Raw genomic sequence first — 24,571 nt, forward strand, 5'->3', positions numbered from 1 at the left:
GAATGAGATTCGAGTCAACAATTAACTCCATCAATTTAAATTCCCCTGAAGAAGCCATTTGGCGGGATCAAGTAGAAATTTTGTTACAAAAAATATTGGGGATCGAGTAATAATTTTGTTACAAAAAATACTGTAATCAGGGATCTAGGTAACTGTATTTTTAAATCAGTACTGTAATCAGGGATTAAGAAAAATTGATAAGAGCATGGTATCTAGGAAATCCATTGGATAAGAACATCTGCAGGAGTAAGGGAGTTAGAGGGATTTTTTCAAATATTCTGTAACTAGGGAACACATCACAGGAGAACACTTGATTTTTGAGTGGGTATTTTCATGTAAGTCTATCAAGTATAGCTATTTGGGAAATTTTATGGTTGAGTTGTGAGTATGAGTGCGTGTGTAGGGGGTATGAGTGAGATAAGATGTTTTTAATAAATGTATTTAAAAGAAGGTGAAGGTATATGATAACCACCAGTTTAATGGATTTATAATGAATGTATCTGTTGTTCAAATATTAATAAAAATTGTAATTTATAAATTGTAAAAAATTGTTGGTGTGTGCTTGTATCCCGCTCCGTCGGGAGTGTTTTTTCTATAACTTTCCTAGCAGTTAATAGGGAAATTTGTAATCTTTTAACTCAATCTGTTCTTTAATTATGGGCACATAGGCTACATTTGCTTTTATTATTGTAATCCGCTTCAAGTAAAAAAAATTTTGGTAAGAAGAGGAATCAAAATTACTGTAAATAAATAAAAGATGCTCCAACTCCTTTGTTTCACTAGTATCCTTTAAAGATACCTCCCTCTGAATCTTGTGCTGCTGAGCGACTGTCGGCTTTTCCCCTTATTCCAGTTTAAAAGCTGCTCTGTCTCCTTTTTGAAGGTTAGCACCAGCAGCTTGGTTCCACACCGATTAAGGTGGAGCCCATCCTTATGCAATATGCTCACCTTTCCCCAAAATTTTGCATAGTTCCTGACAAAATTAAAGCCTTAGAACATAAAAACATAAGATTTGTCATACTGGGTCAGACCAAAGATCCATCAAGCCCAGTTTCCTGTTTCCAACAGTGGCCAATCCAGGTCACAAGTACCTGGCAGGATCCCGTAAGGTTGATAGATTCCATGCTGCATATCCCAGGGATAAGCAGTGGATTTTTCCAATTCCATGTTAATAATAGCTTATGGATTTTTCTCTCAGGAACTTGTCTAGACCTTTTATAAACCCAGCTAACAGCTTTCGTCACATCCTTCTTCCCTTCACTATCATCTTATTCACACATTGAGACTTTGGTCAGGAACAAGCGAGGGTGAAAGCCAGGAATCCGTCCAAAAGGTAATCAGGAACAAGCGAAGATCAGGAACAGGAAACTGGTACTGGAACTCGGGAACTGGAACAAAGAAGCGCAGGAACAGGAACGAAGGAGTAGCAACTAAGCACATGGCAGAAGCGTGGAGACCTGTTGCCAAGGCAAAGACCAAATGGCGGGGCCTGCCTTAAATAGCAGGGCCCAGAGACGTCATCATCCGGGGCCGTGGGAAGGTTTCCCGCTATGGCCCCTTTAAAGTTGGGGAAGGCGCATGCCTAAGGTAAAGTGACTGGAACTATGTAGTGGCGGCGTCTCCCCTCCACGCACTTGGGGAGACCTGAGTGGGACCGGAGGAGGCCGCGGAGCGTCCGCAGGAACCTGGGGAAATGGCAGGAGCACGAGTGCGTAGGCGGCTGCCTACCACTGCCAAAGAGGAAGGGCCAGGTCTGGGGCTTGGGCACCGGGGGTGAGTAGGGCTGGTTGCGGGTCTGCCGCAGCCAGGACATGCAACACAGGGTGAGTGAAAGTTAAGTCCCCCAGCACAAGGTTTCCTTGAGGCTGGGAAACAGGACCCACTGCGCCTCCTCCTGGATGCTAAGTGACTGGAACAGCACCTCCCTGGCGCTAGACCATTGGGACAGTGTCCTTATGGTGCAGGCTGGATGAAATAGACTGCCCCTTCTGGAGTGGGTCAGCAGGAGTGGAGTTTCTTATAATAGGATTTGCTGAAATAGACGTCTCCCGGAGTGGAATGGATGGAGTGGACTCTTCCAGAAGCTGGGGCAGGGCTGCGACCGGCAGAACTTCATGTGGAATTGCTATTCCCTCTGGCTGGAAAGAGAATGGAAAATGTGCAGAAGGTATTGAAAGAGGTTCCACTTGGCATGAGGACTGAACTGAAGCACAAGGCTTCTCTAAAGGCTGAACTGCAGCTGGGGTGGGAAAAGCAATCTGGAGTGGATTCTGTGTAACAGGATTGGAGTCAGTTGCTGGGCCTTGTATACTCAGGAAAGGTCCAGAGAAGGCTGGCATAGAGTATGTACACGCTCTTTCTTGAGAGTCAGAGTTGATCTCATTCGCAGCTTATTACCTGCACATGATGACTACTGGGTTCTCGGACTGAATCAACCAGTTCTTTCTGTTTCAAAACTTCTGCTGTCTGAGACAGGGGTAGGAAAGCTGAAGTAGTATTATAAACAGAAATAGAATTTGTTTTTGCAGGTGAGGAACTTGGCTTAATTTGGCAGGTTGCCTTTACTGTGCTATTTAAATCAGTTTGACAAGCTGTGGTTTTCAAAGAACTAGTATCTGCTGTGGATTTTAAAGACTCTGGGCTTGGTTCCTCCTTAACAGATTGTATGGAAACAGAATTTGATTTTGTATGTAAGAAACTTGATTTAACTTGGCCAGTTGTACAGCATTAGTTGTGCTTCTCAGAAAGGCTGTACTAGATGTTTGTTGAGAGGCAATTGTCTTGCTATGAATGTCAGAAGTATGAATCACAGGAACAGATTTTAACTTCCTTTGGCTGTTTTCAGTTGTGCTGGGAGTTGTAGACCATCAGGGCTGAATATGGAAGCAGGCTGTGCCTTTACAGGTAAGGAAATAAAGTTTTCTTGGCAATTTAAGTCTGCAGTAGTAGGAGTTTTCAAGGAGGCTATACTGGGTGTTGCAGCAGATTTTCTCTCTCATGATGCTAGGTTTAATTTTCCTTGACTAAATTTGCCTGAGCTTGAACGTGCTGTGGTCTCCAAGAGAGTTAGATTGGTTGCAAAGCAAATTGGGCAGGCTTGGTCTAGAGGCATATACCCAGGAAGGCACTGACATTCCCACCAGGTTGAGTTACGAGAACACACCCCGTACAATCTGGGAATGTAGGAGAGTTTCTTGCTGGGCATTTGCTGTACTTGCAATATGTCGGTGTTAGAGGTACAACTGTATCATCAGGTAATGTGATCTTTAGCTTGGGGCTTGGCTGTGATGCAGCACGGCTGCTACAGGTATTTACGGATGCAGCATTGGTGGAGTAGCATGCTGCACAGTCCCACAATTCAAAATTAGGAAAATGGCAAGCAATACACTCCAGATAATAAGGATTCCAAATTTGGCAGGCAGTACAGACAAAATGAGGTTTAGAAACTGGAACATCAAAATTAGTGTGACTCACGAGACAGGCAAGGAACCCCACATCCACTCCTGAAGGCGATAGTTGACTTTCGCATCAAGCTATGGCTTGGGTCCTGGCTGAATGTAGGGAATACTACCTTCAGAATGGTGCAAGACTACAGGGCAAGGCTAGGGCCAGTCTTCCACTTAACCAGGCCCCTCTGCAGGTTGAAACCTTGAGTTTTGGGGGCCAGCAGGTCTCTGCAGCACAGTACATCATGGTAAGGCTGGAGCAAGACTTGGACAGGAACAGCGTGCAGGTAAGAGCAGAAGCTGAGGCTTGGACAGGAACAGAGCACATGTAAGGGCTGGATCTGAGGCTTGAGTGCAGGCAAGCACTGGAACTGAATTTGTGTGCAGGCAAGCACTGGAACTGAATTTGTGTGCAGGCAAGCACTGGAACTGGATTTTGTGTGCAGGCAAGGACTGGAACTGAGGCTTGAGTTCAGGCAAGGATTTGAAGTGGAACTAGACTAAGACGAGGCAAAGACAACATGGAACATAGAACATAAAGGCCCAAAGGCACAGTTAGGCAGGGCGAGCCCTGAGGGGCAAGACAATGGAAAGGCCTAGATAGGCAAGAAGACAAGGCAAGGAGTAAGAAGGCCCTTAGGCCAGAAAGCAAGGCAAGGAGCAGGAAGGCCCTTAGGCCAGAAGACAAGCAAGGAGCAGGAAGGTCCATAGGCCGCAAGGCAAGGAGCAAGAAGGCCCAAACACCACAAGACAAAGCTAGGCCTGGTTAGGCCGCAAGGCAAAAGTGGCTAGGGCAAAGAGCCAAGGGCGACTCAATGCAAAAGTGAGGAAGGTTTGGCAAGGCTGGATTATTTAGGGCTGAGGCTTGGGTGTTGTGCAAGCAAGGAGGAGGAGCTTAGCAAGGCTGGAGACATGGTTTGCTGAGGATTACTGGTAGCTAGGAGGCTGCACCACAGGCTAAGTTTGAGCCATGACGAGCTGATGGGGATAGCATGGAACAGAGCTCCAAGGAAACCTCTGTTGGTGGGGAAAGCATCATAGTCAGGGTGCGATGAGGCTGTGTAGCAGGTGAAATTGTAACACACATCATCCATACCAGAAGTATAGTTACGTAGTGGGGGCCTCGGCACGCACCGGATTGTGTAAATATTTACATGCACATCTCTGGTTCATGCCCCACAAGTCCCATGCCCCACCCCTTTTTGAAAACTTCCAAGACATGTGCGCCCTGGGAGATAAATGCATATCTCAGCAGCTTTTAATATCCGCTCAGCGCACACAAGCCTGACAAATTTGCACATCCCTTATAATTCATGTGCTGGGTTTTTAAAATTCAGTTTTAAATTAGCTTTGCAAAAATCTATGGTAATGAGGTACAAAACTTCCTGGTTCTATTTCTGTTCTTTGGCTGCTTTTATCTTTGTACATTATTATTGCTGCTTGTTGTTTTTATTTTTGGTTATAGCTTTTTAGCCTGTTTTTGTTTGTCTTTGAGTTTTTAATTGACTTATGTTTGATATGTTTACTTTTACTTGATATGATGTTGTGCTGTTGTACTTTTACTCTGAGCTCTTTATATGGAAAAGCGGGTGATAAAAATGCCTTGATTACCTTTTAGCACATAAGAACATAAGAAATTGCCATGCTGGGTCAGACCAAGGGTCCATCAAGCCCAGAATCCTGTTTCCAACAGAGGCCAAACCAGGCCACAAGAACCTGGCAATTACCCAAACACTAAGAAGATCCCATGCTACTGATGCAATTAATAGCAGTGGCTATTCCCTAAGTAAACTTGATTAATAGCCGTTAATGGACTTCTGCTCTAAGAACTTATCCAAACCTTTTTTGAACCCAGCTACACTAACTGCACTAACCACATCCTCTTGCAACAAATTCCAGAGCTTTATTGTGCGTAAAGTAATACCTGTTAAAACTTGTAAAAGTTAACACAGACCCATTAATATGCTAACTTTAATGCTTTAAAATTAATGAAAAACTAATTTGCATCACCAAAATTACACTTGAATTATGAATTTCTAATTTTTAAAGCACAAGGCGTTTCTTGTACAGCGTTTCAAAATTCAGAAGGGCCCTGGTCGCACCGAGCGCGGTTACTTCATCATTACAAAGTTTCTTCTGCTTTACCGGTCATATGCAATCATCGGTACCAACACTGACTTCTTTTTTTCTTTTTTTTTTTTTATATTTGCAAATGCTCATAAAAAAAAAAACCTGGATACTTCCCGTTTGGATGCTTGAACTCTGTGAAGTATCCCAACGCATCCAGGCAAAACTAAACTGGCTATTTCATAGAGTTTAAGCATGAAAACGGGAAGTGTCCATTTTTTTAAGAGCATTTGAAAATATAAAAATAGAAATTCAATGTCGGGACCGATGATTGCATATGACCGGTAAAGTGTAAAAAAAACTTTGTGATGACAATGTAACCACGCTCGGTGCGACGAGGGTCCTTCTAAATTTTGAAACGCTGTGCGGGAAACGCCTTTTGCTTTAAAAATTAGACATTTATAATTCTAGTGCAATTTTTGTGAAACAATGGTTTTGATGCACTTTCTGAAGGCTTTTTTTTGTATTAAAATAGTTTGCATGTCATTAATTAACAGGTGTTAACAGCCGATGTTAGTATATTGTTAGTATATTGTTATACAAAAAAAGTTTTTCAGAGGGACACAAGGAAATCGCTTACATATATTTTACCTGGATGCCTTGTCTTAACGATTCACTAAATTCTATATTGATGCATATCTGTTTATCTTGTACTGTGCTGGCTATGCTATCGGTATTAAAGAAAACCAGTGTTAATTGAGATGGGAGAAGTGAGATATGTTTTGAACTCTGTGAAATCTCTAGAACTTCTTGAAACATTCTAGATGTTCAATAAAACATTTTTTGGGTTTTGTGAAATATTTTTGGTGGTTGAAAATGTTTACTGATAATGTAGAGAATAATGGAAACTAATGAATATTCAATAATAATTTGATTGAAAACGCATTCCGTTTACCTGCCCTCTCCTGTCACCCTTCACGTCATGTCCTCAACCCCTGCAGTAAAATACACATGTACTGGTCTTTGGATTCAAGGATACCTACAATCAGATTTAGCTATGAAAGGGACTAACAGGCAGAGAGCTCTTCTTTGGCTGAACATATCCTACTTTTGGCAAAGCATCAGCTACTGAGGAAAACAAAACTCAGTTGCCAAAATATTTTGTTTAGTTTTGCCAAATCTCGAACTGCTAAAAGTCTAGTTCACTTATGCTAAATAACATTGAGTTTTGCTTTCTTCTGTTGCTAATGTCGGCAAAAGTGCCATTAGATAGGTACACGTTCAGTCAATCGAGGACCCCCTCCTGGCTTCCTGACTGGTTGAAAGTTCCCCTTGCTCATCCAACATCTGTTCCAGGAACTGGAAGATTGGATGGCTCACGAGGGAGTCATAAAACCTTTCCCCTCCCCACCCTGATGATGATTATTTATTTTTACCTATTTGTTTCCAACACAAACTGAAGTGGCATTGGAAAAGCTTACTAATGACAAAGCAGGACAGCATTGCAGCTCTTTCAGATTCCTGCCATTGGGCATGGGCAGTGGCTCATTCAGTGGGGATTTTAAATCTTGGGGCTGAAATGCGTATTAAGAGGAAAAGAGAAAACAAAATGTTAAGAATTATTTTTATTCCCTTCCTTATGGATAAAATAAAATGATTTAAAAACGCTTTTTGGTAAATCATTTTGATTATTATAAAAAAAAGAGAAATCAAGATTAAAAATAAAGTAAACTGTATAACTGGTTACTTGTTCTAGATATTGGCATCTTGTTCTTAAGTGAATGATAGTTCTATGCTCCATTGCAGAAGACTGGTATCAATAATAGCAGTGCTACAAATGTTTTTTTTACTGCATTTTTTGTTTGCTGTCACCTTACCAAAAATTGACCAGTAAACCCTTCAGGATCTGCGCTACCTCTGTACCCATCATATTCATTGCGTGCTTTGTAGAATTATATCTGGTATTTGTCTTCTCCATTGTACAGGACTGGCAAGATCAATATTAACCTTTAAATATTAATAGATTTTTATAGTGATCAATATTAGCCCTTGTGGTATATCATAGGGGAGCAATTCCCAAATCTGGTCCCTGAGGGCCACAAACCAGTCTGGTTTGGGGGATTTCTTCAATAAATATTGCATATAGGGCAGGTAAGGCTTACAAATATGCGTATTTATTGCGGAAATCCTAAAATCCAGTCTCGAAGATCGACTATGGACGTGCCTTCTGTAGGGAGCCACTGGCGATTATATAGTGATGAGTATGTGTTTTCCATCTCCTTAATTTGCTAAATTAAAAAGCAACCCTCTATTGTAAATCAGCAATGCAGGGTGAGCATAGTTTGAGTCTATTCTGTATATTTTGTGGATGTATTTATATTATATTATAAACCTTGTCTATTGTTGGTAACTGTGCATGAATCAGAGCTAGAGCTATTTTAGAACTGGCTTCTGACGTTGGTCAAAACTGAGCCAGAATAAAATTAAATTTTAAAAATAAAACTGGAAGCATTGTAAATGAAGACTGTTCATATAATCAGTGAAGTACAATATGTGCTAGGGTAAGGAAGATGTCGTCACACAGACTTGAAAGGACGACTTCTTTTTCTCTACTTTTCTATGAAATCCAAACCTCTTGATTAGTTGCCCTGAGGTGTTTATTCCTGGGCCGTGCTGCAGAGACTTTTCTGAATTTATTTTGCATTGTTGAGAATGGTTTGCTCCAAAAGCCAATTTTTAAACAACTGACAGCCATTTCCAGCAGCTTCCTTTTTTGTGATTTAGCATCCCCTCTATTGAGGGTCATAGACCCCCTTGTGTTTTAAACAAAATCGTTATCCGGCTGTGTTTTTATCCTGGTTAATTGTTCTGGTATGGTATGCCTTCTTGGCATGAGTTATAACTCTGTGATAGGTTCTTTGGTGTTTCCTGCAGTTCTTCCTGTCACAGCCTGTAAGACTGATTTCCACCACTTTTCTCGAGTCTTCTTCTGTTTTGTTTAAGTTGCTAGAGTTCCAGTATGAATTATGGCGTGGATTTTGTGTTTCTGACATGGACGGAACTTCATTGGGGTAATTTTATCCATTGTTTTTCGGTCTTCTGTTCCAGATGTTGTCCAGGACTGAGGTGGTGGTGGTGGTGGGGGGGGGGGGGGGGGGTGGATGTGTGTGTCATGGTCCAGTTTCTGGAGGGTGTTCAGGGAGGCTTCTGGTATTGTGTGCCGTTGGTCTGACTTTTGATTTGTTTCTGGCTTTGTGGATATGCGATGTCTGCAGTGTGAGTTGTACCATATGATGACCTGTCCATGAGAGCTGGGTGGTTTGTAAGTCTTCAATTGATAAGTGTTGCTGAAGCTGATGTGGTGCAAGTACCAGATCAAGTGTGTGGCCTGTGCAAGTGTAGACTTGTTTACCAACTGGGATAGGCCTAAGTCTTCTACAGAGGCCATGAAACCCTGGGCAGAATCCAGGTTTGGTTCATCTACATGGATGTTGAAGTCATCAAAGATCAGCATTCTTGGGTGATCTAGGATTATTTCTGAAATGACTGACAGGAGGATTTGAAGGACTTCATCTGTGTCATATGGTAGATGATAAACCAGAAGAATTCTCATTTGGAGATCATAAATATGATGCAGACCTCTGGCTGTCATTTGGTTCTGACTTGTTAGCTGGAGCACATTATTTGTTAGATATGAGAGAGAGATGGAGAACTTTCGATACTTGGGAACTTTCAAATTCCATTTATCCTGAGATTATCCTGGATTATTGGAGGGAGTGGTGAGAAGGACAAGGCAGGGGTATGCACACAAAATTTCTGCTCTCTTACACACACACACACTCTAACACACTCACACGTTCATACTCACACTCACACATGCTCATTCTTTCATGCTCACACACACTCACACATATGCTCACTCATGCACATGCTCATTCACTTCATTCTTCCACATACACACACTCACGCTCTCACTCCTTTACACACATACATGCCCATTTAGTCACTTCTTCCTACACATGGCCATTCATGAACTCTCTCATATATACACATGCCCATTCACATACACATGCCCACTCTCATACACTTCTCCTTTTCCCTTTCCCTCTCCTTCACACATAGACAAACACACACTCTCTTTCTCTCCCCCCACAACCTGAACCCACCAGCAGCAGTAGCCTTTTCCTTTATGCCCATGCAGCTAATGGGACTCCTTTTTCTTCCTGCTTCATGGGCTACCCCCTTCCCTCTTCTCTGTGGAGTGTTAGTTTCACAGTGCTCTGCTCCTTTTTCTGGCGACACGGCCAATGCTTATCCTTCTTCCTGTCCATGTGGGCCCAGGTGATTTCCTCTTCTGGGCCCATGCGGGAGCTTGAGCAGTAGCTCCCGGAGATTTGCAGTGTTGACTTAGAGCTCCGGCAATTCCTTTAGAATGCCAGAGTCTCCAGGTCAATTCCAGAGAGCTCCCGGGTATGCCCTGCACACACCTTGAATTCCGACTTGTAAAATTTAATGTACAAAGCGTACCTAATTTTTTTGTCCAGTATATTGAATCCACTGGATGTTCTACAGTTAATTGGGTTTCAGCTGCAAGGTACACTCAAATCACCACAACCAGTTTGCATAATATAGCCCTGACTAATATGATTTGGCATGCCACAAAGAAATAAATTATGAGCTATAAGCAGTTTCATGTGTTGTACTATCCATGTAGCATGAATGATCGTGCCTTGATCACGAGCTGACGTATTGCATCTCTAACAGTTAAATAAGCTGTTAAAACAACTCCTTGGTTTTAACCGTCACACCACAGTGGGAGTAGTGGAAGTTCAAAGTGTGAGATATATATATATATATTTCTTTTTCAAGCTCCCACTGGTGAAAGAGCTAGGAGAGGAGCTCAAACTGGTGAGAAGATGGATGCTTATGAGCGCAGCAGAGCTGGAATGTGATTATAATGCCTTTAACAGAATGTTATAAAACAAGATTCATTCATTATGCTGCCTTTTTTTCATTTTTTACGGAATGGTACTTGGCTGTAGCTGAGTATCGTTACAACACTGGTGCAACTATTTTGCTTTCTGAGGCATAAGTCATTGTCCTCTTTAATAATAAAATATGTATTTTTATTTACACATTTAAATATGAACTAAATTCAAGATGTTTAAAAATACTTTAAAAAACCCTTTTCTTTAAAATTCATGGAGCTTCCAGAAGGCGCATCGAGTCTAGGCGCTCCTGCTTACTAGTGAAATGATTGCTTTGTGGAAACCTGAGGCTTATTGTGAGGATCATGAAGTCATTTATGTATACAGCACCAGTCATTAAACAGATGAGATGATTATTTTAAAAGGCAAGAGAGAGTACCGCCCAGAGTTGCTGATGGTAAAGCTTGCATGGCTGATGGCTGGAGAGATAATCCTCATCTAAGAGCCACCAGGCAGGCTGGGTTGGTCAGATGGTCCTTTTTTTTTGCCAACATCTGTAATGTTACTGAGTTGGGAGTGCTCATGAAAGTTTGACAGCATCGGAAATCTTGGTCCTCTCCATTTCTCCACAATAAAGGTGCAGCAAAGACAGTGAAAACTTCCACGCTCCTTCTGCCAGGCTCTGTGCCTGTGCAACACTTGGTCTCTCTGCTGAGGCTGAAAATACTAGAGGCAGTTAGTGCCAGTGCTGATGTTTTGTGTTCAGTGATACGAATCACCCGTCCACTGGAGCTGGACTGAGACCACAAATTCATCTGGTATTGGCCACCAGACCACTGGCCAGTGCTAATGACTTTTGGTCACTATCAGTTCTTCCAAGATTTTTTTTGTTTTAGTCCAGATTCGCAGGTATTATCAGATTCGTATGTAATCTGTAGGGTGTTGATTAATCAAAGTTTGCTTCCCAAGAGCATTGTTGAATCAGGCTGCAAAGTTCCTCAGTAGCATGAATGGTCAGATATCTTTAGATAGTCAAGGAGAAGAGATATTCATCCCTGCCCCACAGAAATTTATTCCTGTGCACATCTCCAACTTTCTCAGACCAGAGGCTTAAGTGCATATTGCACAGAGACAGTGCATGTTGCATGATTAGTCATTGTCAATACTGCAAAAATATGTTCTTCCTACATTAGAGAAATTGATGATACTAGATTGCAGGAAATATAATCTACAAATAGTGTTGTAATGAGTTGTAACCTTGGATATCTGAGTTCACCCTTTATGATTTGCACACCTGGGAACTCTTCAGATTTCACCCGGAAACTCAGGGAAATTGCTGGGTCTCCAGGGAAATGCTACAAAGCTCCCGGGCCTCTCTGTTATCTCCAGCCAATCCATTTCAGGGAACAGGAGAAACTGGCAGCAGGTGGGGGAGAAACTGGAGAGGGACTGCAATACACATAGCTCAGTCTGAGGCTGACAGAGCAACACTGGAAGCTGCTAGGATTGTGGTAGGAGTGTGCAGCAATTGCTGGGGACAGACAGATCAGCCTTGGCTAAGGTACCAGGTGGGTAGTAGGATTAGGGATGGGGTTCCGAGTAGGGGTGGAGTTAGAGGGAGGGGGAGGAGAGTTGGGGGGGCATTGCTGAGATATTTTGCCAAACTGGGGAGGGGCGGGGGATAGGGGAGGCTGCTGAGAGGATCTCTTAATAATTTGCTGTTTTGTTTTGTACTTGGAGGGATTTTAGGTCACTTTGCGTGGGGGTGGGTGTGTGTGTGTGTTGGGGGGGGGGGTATGACCACCAGTTCTTTTAAATTTAGTGGGTTAAGCTCAGTTATCCAGCCACGTGCTTTGTTCAGACACAGCTGGTTAGGTTTAAAGATTGTAGATATTCAGCAGAGCATTTACCTGTTAAACATCCTGAATAGCGTATCCGGCTACCCTTTAGCGGGATAAATTAGCTGTTTTTGGAGTTTTAGGAATAAAGGATTTATCTAGTGATAGATTAACATATGTTAAACTCCAAAGAGACAAATCTCAACAGAAGGTTCCTTTTTATTTGACCACTTCAGGGACAGCTTTTGAAGAGATTCTCCATGGGATAACCGGTGTTTTCTCATGGGGAAGACCCCTTTTGACAGTTTTCCTCTGTGGGTAAAAATACTCGCACTGCCAACAGTATATAACCCCGCCCTCCCCCCCCAGCAGCGAAAAGGGGATGGAATCGGGGCAGTACAGAGAAAGTAAGGGCGGGGATTTCATGTTCACCCTGCACGCTTTGCGCTCACAATGCAAGTTTTATTTATTTACAAGCCGTTAAGCCTGTAACAACGGGCTACATTAAAAATTTTTTTTTGGTCCATTTCCTTTCCACTCCCTCCCCCCCCCTCTCTCTCTCTCACCTCCCCCATACCTCCCTCTCTCTCTCCTCCCTCCCTCCCTCTCACCTCCCCCCACCTCCCTCTCTCCCCACCTCACTCCCTCCCTCCCCACCTCACTCTCTCCCTCCCCTCCCACCTCACTCTCCTCCCCCCCTCCACTCTCTCCCCCCTCCCTCCCACTCTCTCCCTCCCCTCCCACCTCACTCTCTCTCCACCTCCCCTCAGCTCACTCTCCTCCAGCTCATCACAAACCGGCAGACAGGTGGTGTCCCTCCCGCCTGCGCTGCGCGCCGCCGCCACATGCTCCTCCCTGCCTCTCTCTCGTCGTACGCGCGCGCGTCGCCGCCACTATTTGCTCCTCCCTGCCTCTCGCGCGTGCTCGTCGCCGCCGCGGCTATCTGCTTGTCGTCGCCGCCATTATTTAGGAAACTTTTAATATACCGACATTCATAGGGCATATCATGCCGGTTTACAAATAACTGAAGCAGGTAGAAAATACAATGAACAAGGGTGGGGGAGAAGGGGAGCAGGCAAGAAAATGGTGAGAGGTGGGCAGGGGAAGAGCAGCAAGAAAGGATAGGGCGGAAGGAGAGAGAGGAACAATCAACTTGATAAATATAATAAAAGGAACATAATTGTAACTGTTTTAAAATTATAAGTTAAGGCGAGGTACTTATTTACAATAGATCAATAGCATGATTAATTGTTAGGGTTAAGGCTTTGGCAGTGATAAATTCAAGAAAAAGGGGGGGGGGAGAGGGAGGCGGATGTAGGGGGAAGAAGTGGGAGGGGGGGAAATTAAGGGGGCAGGGAGGGTGGGCTGGGGGGGTAAGGGGTGGCTGGGGGGTGAAAAGGAGGGAGGACGGTGATGGAAGGGATAGGGAGTGGGCTAGGTTTGATTGGTATCTGGGTAGGCTTGCCTGAACAGCCAGGTCTTGACGCCTTTTTTGAAAGACTGTAAGGAGGGCTCAAGTCGTAGGTAATGGGGAAGTGAATTCCAAAGGGTGGAGTAAGGATTCCCTGCCAACTCCAGCCCGCCACGGATTTTCAAAGGGAAGCTCCATGGAGAGTTTCTCTTTGTAAATGGACTTGCAGGCCCAAGGAGAGGCTGGAAATCGAGCTTCTTGTTATCACTTGGCATGGGTTGATACCATTTTGCTGTCACATTGTCCTGCTCCATAAATAATTCAGACGTTCTCTCAAGCGTCTCTCGGAAAAAAAAAAAAATGTAGAAAACTGTGTGTGCATGTGTAGGGGGACAGAGTAATAAGCATGAAGAAGGGGTTTCATTAGCACAGGTCTGAAATTTGTGGGCAGTAGCGCCATCCATCAAGGCTTTACTTCTGGCTACTGTCCATCCACACATCTCACATACGCCTTCATAATTCAATCATCTTTTAAAAGAAAAACAAAAAAAAATAAATCTAAAGTGGAGGGTGTATCTCACCCACATTTACTTCCCTCGTGCTTCGATCTGAAATGGCTGAGCAGCATTCACGCTGCAGATCTTAAGGACATTTGCTTGGGAAACTTTAAATATCAATAGGTGAACAGGTTTGTAGGTGCTTGCACATGGACTGACTTTCAGCAGGGGGTATGATGTGGAAAACGGCAGAAGAGAAGCTTTGCTTTGCTACTTGATGAAATCCACAAGACACTATTGGCTCATTGTGTGAACCCATCAGTTTGTTAGATTCCTGTGCAGAAACAATATTTGGGACTCCCCCTGCATCAGGAGCTGACACATTTGATCTCTCTCGACGTGTTTCCCGGAAATAAAGGTTAACAGATAAAACAAAAAAGGATGAATAAGGTAATAGCTTTTTTTTTTTTAATTGGGCTACTTTAATACATTTTTTTTTTTACTAACTTCATACTCAGCATCCATACCCTTAAATACTCTTGATTGGATGAGGCATGGGATATCATTAACTTAACACGTGAGGGAAAGGAAATAAGAGTTTGATGGCAGTTAAAGGCCACAAACGTAGAAACATCCAATCTGTCCACTAGATAAAGACCGTAAGACCCATCCAATCTGCCCGTTTTCCCTTTCAGTACTACAAGTCCTAAATGATCTCCGGCTTTTCCTTCACATCTTTGCAACAAGGAATCCTCTGCGCTCCTCCCGTGCTGCCTTGAACTCTTGTTAGGGGGTAATTTTCAAAAGGAGTTACATGCGTAAATGTAGCTACTATTGTAGCAATTTTCAAAAGCCATTTACTCAAGTAAAGTGCACTTATGTGAGTAAATCCTATAGACAAGTCAATGGCATATATTGTAGCAATTTTCAAAAACCCACTTACTCAAGTAAAGTGAATTTACTCCAGTAAACCTGGTTTTTACTCGAGTAAATGCTTTTTAAAATCAGGCCCTTAGTGTTTAGGCTCTGCTGGGAGGTTGCTTCACGTAGCTACCAAGCCTTTCTGAGGAGAAATAAGGCCTGCTCCACTCTTTTGCCCATATTACTGTGGGCCCTGAGTTACAGGAGGGGCAAAACATAAGGGAGAGAGAACAATTCCAGAGTTGGATGGAAGGTCCTAGCCATACTTGGTTCTGTTTAGTGCATTCACTGGTAAGACACAGAACATTTAAACAAACAAAAGAGGCCCCTGTGAAGCGCATTCAGATTGTGGCTTGTTTCCTTTTGTTTAATGAAGGCCTGCTACGGGGGAACTGATGCCAGCGAGCACTGCCAGAATTTAAAAGGCAGGCAAATCTTTCTAACCAGTGGGAGGAGATAGTCATTTTTATTCTCCCTGTTTATTACTTCAGAGCTGTCATGCTTCTTGTTTTGAAGGTTTTAGCATAATGTAACTGCAAAAAATATTTTTTCATTTTGCACATAAAAATGTAAAAAAAAACCTCTTTGGGGGCCCAGCTGAACTAAAGCAGAGATGGGCAGATTTCAGCTTGTGGGCCCCATCCAGCCCAGAGGAGTCCTCCTCCCACAACGTTGAGTGTCCTGGCCCCACTGCAGCAACCTCACTTCCATCAGCCCTGATACCAGTGGTTGGGATGTAAACTCCAACGGGGAGATCTCCTCCTCCCCCTCCCCACCTTGCTCCTCCACCGGATCTCTGAAGGGGTCCCCCTTTCTTACAGAGTGACCCTTCATTGAGGCAGGGCCACCAATTTGGCTCTCGGCTCAAAGTTTGCCCATCCTAGTATTACAGCGTTTTCCCCATTGAGGGGGTAATTTTATAAAAGTCAATTTACACACGGAGTAAAAAAAAAATGCACACAAACTGGAAAATGTGCACATAAACCATGCTTTCTATGCATAAAATATTAATTTCTGTGTAGAAAACATTTTTTTGGGTGCATTAATCATGCATGTTTCTTGTGCATAAAATCCCAACTTCAGATCACGGCACCAGAACTTCTGCTTCTGCCCATAGACTCACACTCTGTGCTGAAAACTCTGACCAGGAGTCAAATTTCCAGCCCTTAGAAAACACGATTTAAGCCAGAGCACCTCTATGCATTTGGAGAGTGGTGGTGGGGGTAATAGGTAATGCCTTCGTTAGTTTGATTTTCCATGGGAGGTATTAAGAAATTCACACAATTTTTTATTGCACTTTTTTTTTTTTTTGTGCGCAGAACTTCTTGCTGCATAGGGAGCACAGTTTGCAAGCAAAAAAACCCAAAAAAACCCAACAACTGTACTGGCTGCTGAGTGCACCTTATTACATCGGGCCCATAGGGATGCTAGGAAATAACCAGAGAGATATGGGGGAATGGCAGTGGCAACCCGGGGACAGAGCAGCTGAAATAAAGTTTAGTGAATGAAAGAAAGAAAGGGAAAAAGTCTGACTGCTGGGATGAAGGAGTCCCTGGGTGAAAGGGAAGGAGGAGGAGGAGGGAATGAGCTCCAACCTGGCTTTGGCTAAGGGCTTAGGAAAGAAGAGCAGGCAGAGGGGCCCTTGAAGCGAGCAGGCAAAGAGCAGGAAGGGAAAGCCACGTGGGCTGAACTGTAAGGTGAAATGGGGGTGGGGGTGCACTCTGGAAATCTGTTTTGTTACTGCTTGTGAATGAGAGGGGATAAACAAGCTCAGCCTCCCCCCCCCCCCCCAGCATATACAACAGCTAACCAATGTATAGATATATAGGTTGTGTTATTATGTGGCTGTACGCTACCTGTTTGTTACTTGCAGGACACTATTTTATTTTTTATTTATTTAAGAGTTTTTCTATACCGTCATTAAGTTATTCACCATTATAACGGTTTACAATAAGGCACCTATATCAAAGAAAGTGTAGATCCTAATTTACATGGATGGTGCTGTTGAATAGTTGAACATTCCCATGGGGTGAGCTACTTACATGGCGGGGGGGATCTCACCGGAGAAGACCGGCTCCATTCCAACCAACAGAAACTTTCTTATCATCCTAAGAGAGAGTTAGGCTATGAAAGGAACCCTTGGTTTCCCTACCAAAGGAATTGTACTACCAAGCTGAGGAGCTTCAAAGAGTTACTAAACAGTTGGTTGGATTTTACTCCCCCCGTGTGGAAGACTAAGATGGTGTAGCTTTAAGCCCGAATTATAAAGGCCCCCCGGGCGCGTAAAATCCAGGGGAATACACGCGTAACTGGGCCCCTTGGAAGAGCCTGAGGAGGGAAGGTTACTTCTGAGAAGTGTCCTTTGCTAAAGGGAAGGAGTTGAAGGTTTTTGTGAACTGTGTTCGCTGCTGACTCAAGTATGCTGCACTTGAGAGGAGAGTGCCCACTGGTACTGTCATCAGGAGATGTAAAATATGTAAGAAAACTTCAGGAAAGTTGTGAGAACTGGGACTTAGGTTCTGATAAATTACTGGGACTTTATTCTAACCATTCTACAGTGGAGAGAAGATGTATGATACATTTGGGATTTCGAAGGATGATTGAACTATCTGAGAAGGCAACCAAATGTTAAGGAATTGGCTTCCAGAGAGGATCAGAGACTTTACTAGAAGAGTGAGATCACAAATTTATTAATCTTTCTTCTGCCTAATTATTCTTTGACTTTATTTGACAAATCTTTAGTCAGATTTCAGTCATCTAATCAACTATCAGTAAAGACGTTGGAAACCACATTGCTTCTCCATGTGATTTTTGGATGCAAAAGACAGTGCCTGTTATCAGTACTGTTTACAGAGAAAGAAAAGGGGCTTATACTAGGATTAATGCAAAAGGGCCTTGAAGCTACGCACCTCCCCACAGGGCGCCCTAGAACAAAGATGTGAGAAGCTATCCGTGGAGGGTCCTTCTTTTTCTGTGTGCCCCTGAATTCCGTCTATGGGAGCCATTCTGCCCAGGAGTTACCTTTTCAAGCTGCTGTCAAGAGTCTGATGCTCTGCGCAGAACCTGCTTGGGTATAGTCTGGGATCATTTTCTGATAAATTTACCGCAGATATGGAGGTAATATGACATCAACAAAATACCAGGAACCACCAAATTTTGCAAATGAGATATGAAGACCTTCATATAATCAGATAGCAGCAGAGTAAAACAAAGCATTGCAACTTCGCTTGAAGTCGCTTCAATGCTATGATGCTCCTGATCTGACTTTTGTAATCACTGGTCTCCCAAATACATTTTTTTTTTAAATTAAATTTTTGATATTGCAAATAAACAGGTAAATTTTAAAAGCCCTGCACGCTCCAAAAGTGGGAGATACATGAGTATCTTGGACTGGTGCGTGCTGCACAGATTTTAAAAGGTGCCCGTGTATGTGCGTATCTCCCAGTACGCTCACAAACTATTTTCAGAAAAAGGGGTGTGATGTGGGCGTGGGCAGGGCAGGGAATGGGCATTCCTGGATTTATGAATGAAACCAGTGCAGAAATACTTAAGGCACAAAAGTGCATGCTGGGATCCTCTACCACGTGACTTTACTTCTGCTATGGATGGCTAAGGGCTAAAACAAAAAAAAGTAAAGAGGTGAGAGGGATTTTAAGGGTCGAGGTTAACAGGGGTAAAAGGGAGACAATTTAACTAGGGGGATTAGGAAATCCTATCCCTTACCTGGGCAAACTGGGAGCGAACTTGGAAAACGGCCAGTTGTGTCGGTGCGCGTACCTTGTAAAATTCCCCCACTTACACACTAGAAACTGCATTTATATGCACGTGTGCAAATCCATTATACAATTCTGCACACATTTACACATGTTCAGCCTATTTTATAACGTGCACATATACGCATGTATGTTATAAAATGGCTGTGTCCTTTTACGTGAGCCAGCATATACGAGCACATGCGTGCCTATGTGCTGCATTTAAAATTTACCTTATAATGAGCATACTCGATAGGCTTATTTGACAGGCTCAGACTTTATGAGACACTTATATGAATTCTTTTAGAGAGCCGCAGCATGCAAGTTAAAAAAACAAAAACAGTCCATATACTTCATCAGGGACTGAGACCAAATATAATGTGCTTGCGATTCTGAAATGATAAAAGAGTCATTAATGGCCATATATACTTGAAACAAAAATGCTCATAAAGATTATGACATTTGCCTCTACCACCTACAACGTCTGTTCATTGAATGCCCCATCAATGTAGCAGACGCCGCATGTTGACGTCATTTTTAATAGTACAAAAGAACGCAACTGAAGATAGAGGACGTCATTGCATTACAACTGATAGCCATAATTGAAGATATTATGTCACATGATATCAAAGGTTAAGAATATAATAATTATCAAATATTAACAATTAATTAGTTCAATAGAGAGGAATTGTTATAATAAGGAATTCCATTCAATTTGTTCATTCAAACTATGGGGTGACAATGTGTTGAGCTGCAAAATCTATTGCTGTTCATTATAGCTTAAAAGTGAAAGTTTCACTGCTGCATTTGGAAGGGATAACTACATCAATGATACCCCAACGAAGATCCTCAAAATTATAATTTTTTTGAGATACAGTGACCAATAATTGGAGCTTGTTCTTTCCTGGTCTTGAGGCAACTGCAATGTTCACAGGTGCATGTATGAAATGTATGCTTCATTCTTCTAATATAGACCAGGGCACAGGAGTACTGGATAACATAGATTACATTGCTGGACTCACATGCAGTAGAAAAATTAAGATGAATTATAAACCACGATGTGGGATGTGTCGAAGTGGTACTTTGAAAAGATTGTATGCATAGTTCAAAATGGTCACATTGAGAGTGACCATGGGAAATAGAGGAAACTGTAGTGGTGATAGTCTCATGTATGGCCGCCCAAACAATATCTTATCTGATATTTTACGCCCTAGTGTATGACATTAATGGAGGTTCTCTAAAATTGTGATGTAAGGATAAAACATGCCAATGGCATTCAATACTAAGAACATAAGAAATTGCCATGCTGGGTCAGACTAAGGGTCCATCAAGCCCAGCATCCTGTTTCCAATAGAGGCCAAAACCAGGCCACAAGAACCTGGCAAACCCAAACACTAAGAAGATCCCATGCTACTGAAGCAATTAATAGCAGTGGCTATTCCCTAAGTAAAATTGATTAATAGCCATTAATGGACTTCTCCTCCAAGAACTTATCCAAACCTTTTTTGAACCCAGCTACACTAACTGCACTAACCACATCCTCTGGCAACAAATTCCAGAGCTTTATTATGCGTTGAGTGAAAAAGAATTTTCTCTGATTAGTTTTAAATGTGCTACTTGCTAACTTCATGGAATGCCCCCTAGTCCTTCTATTATTCGAAAGTGAAAATAACCGAGTCACATCTACTTGTTCAAGACCTCTCATGATCTTAAAGACCTCTATCATATCCGCCCTCAGCCGCCTCTTCTCCAAGCTGAACAGCCCTAACCTCTTCAGCCTTTCCTCATAGGGAAGCTGTTCCATCCCCTTTATCATTTTGGTTGCCCTTCTCTGTACCTTTTCCATTGCAACTTATTTGAGAAGGGTACTACACAAACTATGGCCACATCTCGTCATTTGCTGCAGTATTGCAGTTATGATTCTCTGTCAGAGTACAATGCCCTGAAATATGCATTTTTCACTACACCTTCATTCATTATTAAAATGTCTAAAAAAAAATACTACTGAAATCCCCGCCTATAAGCTTGGATAACATACTGTTGGGTTGGTTTCAGGAGCTGGGAGTTACCTTTTCCACTGATCTGTATACTAAATCACTATGAACATAGGCCTTCATGAGATCCAATATAAGATTCTCATGCGCACCTATATCTCCCCAGAGTGAGCTGCTAAATTGAAAATTTTGAATACAGACCAGTGTCTCAAATGTACCTTGGGGCACCTATTTTGGACTTGTCCAAGCATACAAAAGCTCTGGAGTCTTGTTCAACAACATATACAGGACATCACAAAAGTCTATCTCCCCTTAGAAGTAAGGACCATGCTTTTTGATGATCTGAGGAGTGTCCGGTTTCCCAATCCACACCTTCGATTATGGGAATGCAAAGCTCTGCTTTTAGTTAAAAAAGCCACTCTGCAGCACTGGCTTTTGCCAGAAGCTCCCACCCTTACACAATTGAAAATCGCGCACAAGTTATAAAATCGGGGGTTGGCGCGCGCAAGGGGGTGCACAATTGTGCACCTTGTGTATGCCGAGCCGCGCTGCCTTCCCTGTTCCCTACCCCCACCCCACCTTCCCTTCCCTTCCCCTACCTCTCTCGCCCTTTCCCTCTACCTTTTTTCTCATCTTTTTTTAGTTTCACAACTTAATTCAGCCCTGGGGCTGAAGTAAGTTGAGTGCGCTGGCCAACTGCCAGCGCGCAATCCCCGGCACAGCAGCAAATATGGCCGCTGTGCTGGGAGCCTGACCCCGCTCCCGCTCCTGGACCTCCCCACCCATGCTCCACCCCCTCCCAGCCCCTTTTTGCAAGCCCCGGGACTTACACGTGTCCCGGGGCTTTATGCGTGTCGCTGGGCCTTTTTAAAATAGGCCTGGCGCGTGTAACCTTTTTAAAATCCGGCCCAAAATGTCTAAAAAAGCCAATCTGTGTTGGTCAAAAGTAATGGTAAATTTTAACCATGAATCTAGGGAATTGAGCCATGTGTGAGAGAATTGAAGTTCTGAAACAGAATTGTTCCAAATAAAAAAATAGGTCATTAATGTACCTCAGTCATAATGAATGTAGTTAAAATGCTCTGACTCATATATAGTACATACTTGGACTCAAAATTATCCATTACCAAAATTGGCTGCCAGTTGTAATGCGATAACTATACAATAGTGGTTCAACTGGTTAGTATTAACTATTGTAGAGCAGTTGAACCACTATTGTAGAGTTGTTGTATACAAATTAGGTGACTGGAATACACTGGTTGTGTTTGGGGTATTATTTGTGATTGCTATAGTTGTAATGCGATGACATCCTATGTCTTCAATTGCATTCCTTCGTACTATTTAAAAAATGACGTGCAGTGTTTGTTACATTGATGAAGCATTCAATGAATAGCCATTGTAGGTGGTAGAGACAAATGTCATAACCTTTATGAGAATTTTTGTTTCATTCATATATGGTAAGTAATGACTTTTCATTTCAGAACCACAAGCACTTTATATTTAGTCTCAGTCCCTGATGAGTAACGAAACTTGCACCGCGTTGGGCTGATTTGTTTTTTGAACTTGCATGCTGTGGAATCCTAAAAGAATTCATTTAAAATAAGTGTCTCATAAAGTTTGAGCCTATCAAATAAGTCTGTCGAATATGCTCATTTTATTTGCAATATCAAAAATGTAATTTCAAAAAAATCTATTTGGGAGGCAACAATCAGATCTGAAGCCTCATAGCGTTGGAGAGACTTTAAGCAAAGTTGCAATGCTTTTTTGACTCCACTAATATCTGATTATATGAAGGTCTTCATATCTCATTGATGTAATTTGGTGGTTCCTGGTATTTTTTTGGGATCATTTGCTGTCCTCTCCAGGTGAACCCTGTAGCTCACGGGCTTAGGATTTGCCCCACTCCTCCCACTTCTGCTGGCACTTTGGAAACAAATGCACCAATGAGATTGTTTCCAAACTTAAAATTAACATTTAAAAAAGCAAAAAATGAGGCTTTTACAAACTTAATTGAGTGCTCCTCCCCCCATCCCATTGTGCTTCAGTGTTCCAAACTAATCATTACAATTCAATCATTTAGATTTATGCCAAGATCTTATTTTGGTTTTGGTACTCTGAGCCATTACAGCAGCGGTTCTCAACTGGTGTGTCGCGACACACCAGTGTGTCGCCAAGCACCGGCAGGTGTGTTGCGCGTCCCGGTGTTCCACTGCCCCGCTCGTATTTCCCTTCTCCCTAGGGGCGGGGCTGAAGAATGGAGAGACGCATGCCACTGCTGGAGGCCAGGCCGGCAGGGCCGAAGAGTAGAGAGACCTGCGCACCACTGCCAGCGGCTGAAGAGTGGAGAGACCTGTGCACCGCCGCCGGAGGCCAGGCCGGCGGGGCTGAAGAGCGGAGAGACCCTGCACACCGTGGGAGGCGGCTGGAGAGACGTTGCACGCCGCCGGAGGTCAGGCCAGAGGCGACTGAGAAGCGGAGGCCAGGCTTATTGGGCCGAACATTGAGAAGAGGCTCCATGTGAGCTTGCGTGTGTGTGTGGTAGAATGGGTGCCTGGGTGAATGAGTGACAGCTTTGTGTGTGTGTGTGTGTGTGTAGAATGGATGCCTGGGTACGTGAGTGGCAGCTTTGTGTGTGTGTGTGAGTGTGTGTGTGTGTGTGTGTGTGTGTTAGAATGCATGCCTGGATGCGTGAGTGGCAGATTTGTGTGTGTGTGTGTGTGGTAGAATGGGTGCCTGGGTGGTGAATTTATTTATTTATTTATTTATGGTTTTTATATACCGGAGTTCCTGTATACAATACATATCACTCCGGTTCACAGTTAACAGTAATAACTACTGCCGGGTGGCAGTTTACATGGAACAAATCTTAGAACAAATCAGAACACTTGATCTAAGTAATAAGAAAACAAACTAACTAGTCTCAACTTTAAACATATAAATAAGGCAATTTATAATCTTGGATAGATAAGGCAGAGAAACAATACAATACATTAGAACCAAAGGACAGGGGTTGGCAGCTTTGTGTGTGTGTGTGGTAGAATTGGTGCCTGGGTGGTGAGTGGAAGCTTTGTGTGTGTGTGTGTGGTAGAATGGGTGCCTGGGTGCATGAGCGAGAGCTTGTGTGTGTGTGGTACAATGGATACATGAGTGGCAGTGTGTGTGTGTGTGTGTGGTAGAATGGGTGCCTGGGTGCATGAGTGAGAGCTTGTGTGTGTGTGTGGTACAAAGGGTGCATGAGTGGCAGTGTGTGTGTGTGTGTGGTTGTAAGTGACAGAGCATGTGTGTGATTGAGTGAGACTGGTCAGGGAGGTGACTGGTGTGAGAGAGACAAAGACTGGTCAGGGAGGTGACTGGTGTGTGTGTGTGAGAGAGAGAGACAGAAACTGGTCAGGGAGGTGACTGGAGTGTGAGTGTGTGTGTGTGTGTGTGTGTGTGTGTGTGAAAGACAGAGAATGGTCACCGAGGTGACTGGTGTCTGTGTGAGAGAGACAAAGACTGGTCAGGGAGGTGACTGGTGTGTGTGTGTGTGTGTGTGTGTATGTGTGAGAGAGAGAGAGAGAGACAGAGACTGGTCAGGGAGGTGACTGGTGTCTGTGTGTGAGAGACAGAGACTGGTCAGGAAGGTGAATGGTGTGTGAGTGTGTATGAGAGACAGAGACTGGTCAGGGAGGTGACGTGTGTGTGTGTGTGTGTGAGAGAGAGAGAAAGAGACTGGTC

At 43.2% G+C, this 24,571-nt stretch overlaps 1 protein-coding gene across 2 annotated transcripts in view; it reads left to right on the plus strand.

Annotated features, from left to right (window-relative positions):
- NEURL1 (neuralized E3 ubiquitin protein ligase 1) overlaps nucleotides 1-24,571 on the plus strand; it is a 459,730-nt gene that overhangs the window by 146,484 nt on the left and 288,675 nt on the right. The window contains exons 1-2 of one of the 2 annotated variants that reach the window (XM_029610303.1): nucleotides 2,427-2,528; nucleotides 2,846-2,904. The exons of the other annotated variant lie outside the window; for it this stretch is intronic. Of the exons in view, the coding sequence (XP_029466163.1) occupies nucleotides 2,880-2,904 (25 nt within the window). The 5' untranslated portion in view covers nucleotides 2,427-2,528; nucleotides 2,846-2,879. Of the gene's footprint in view, nucleotides 1-2,426; nucleotides 2,529-2,845; nucleotides 2,905-24,571 lie in introns of those variants that run through there. 2 annotated transcript variants of the gene reach the window in all.

This window comes from Rhinatrema bivittatum, chromosome 7 (genome assembly GCF_901001135.1).
Source record: "Rhinatrema bivittatum chromosome 7, aRhiBiv1.1, whole genome shotgun sequence".
In the NCBI taxonomy this organism is placed as follows: domain Eukaryota; kingdom Metazoa; phylum Chordata; class Amphibia; order Gymnophiona; family Rhinatrematidae; genus Rhinatrema; species Rhinatrema bivittatum.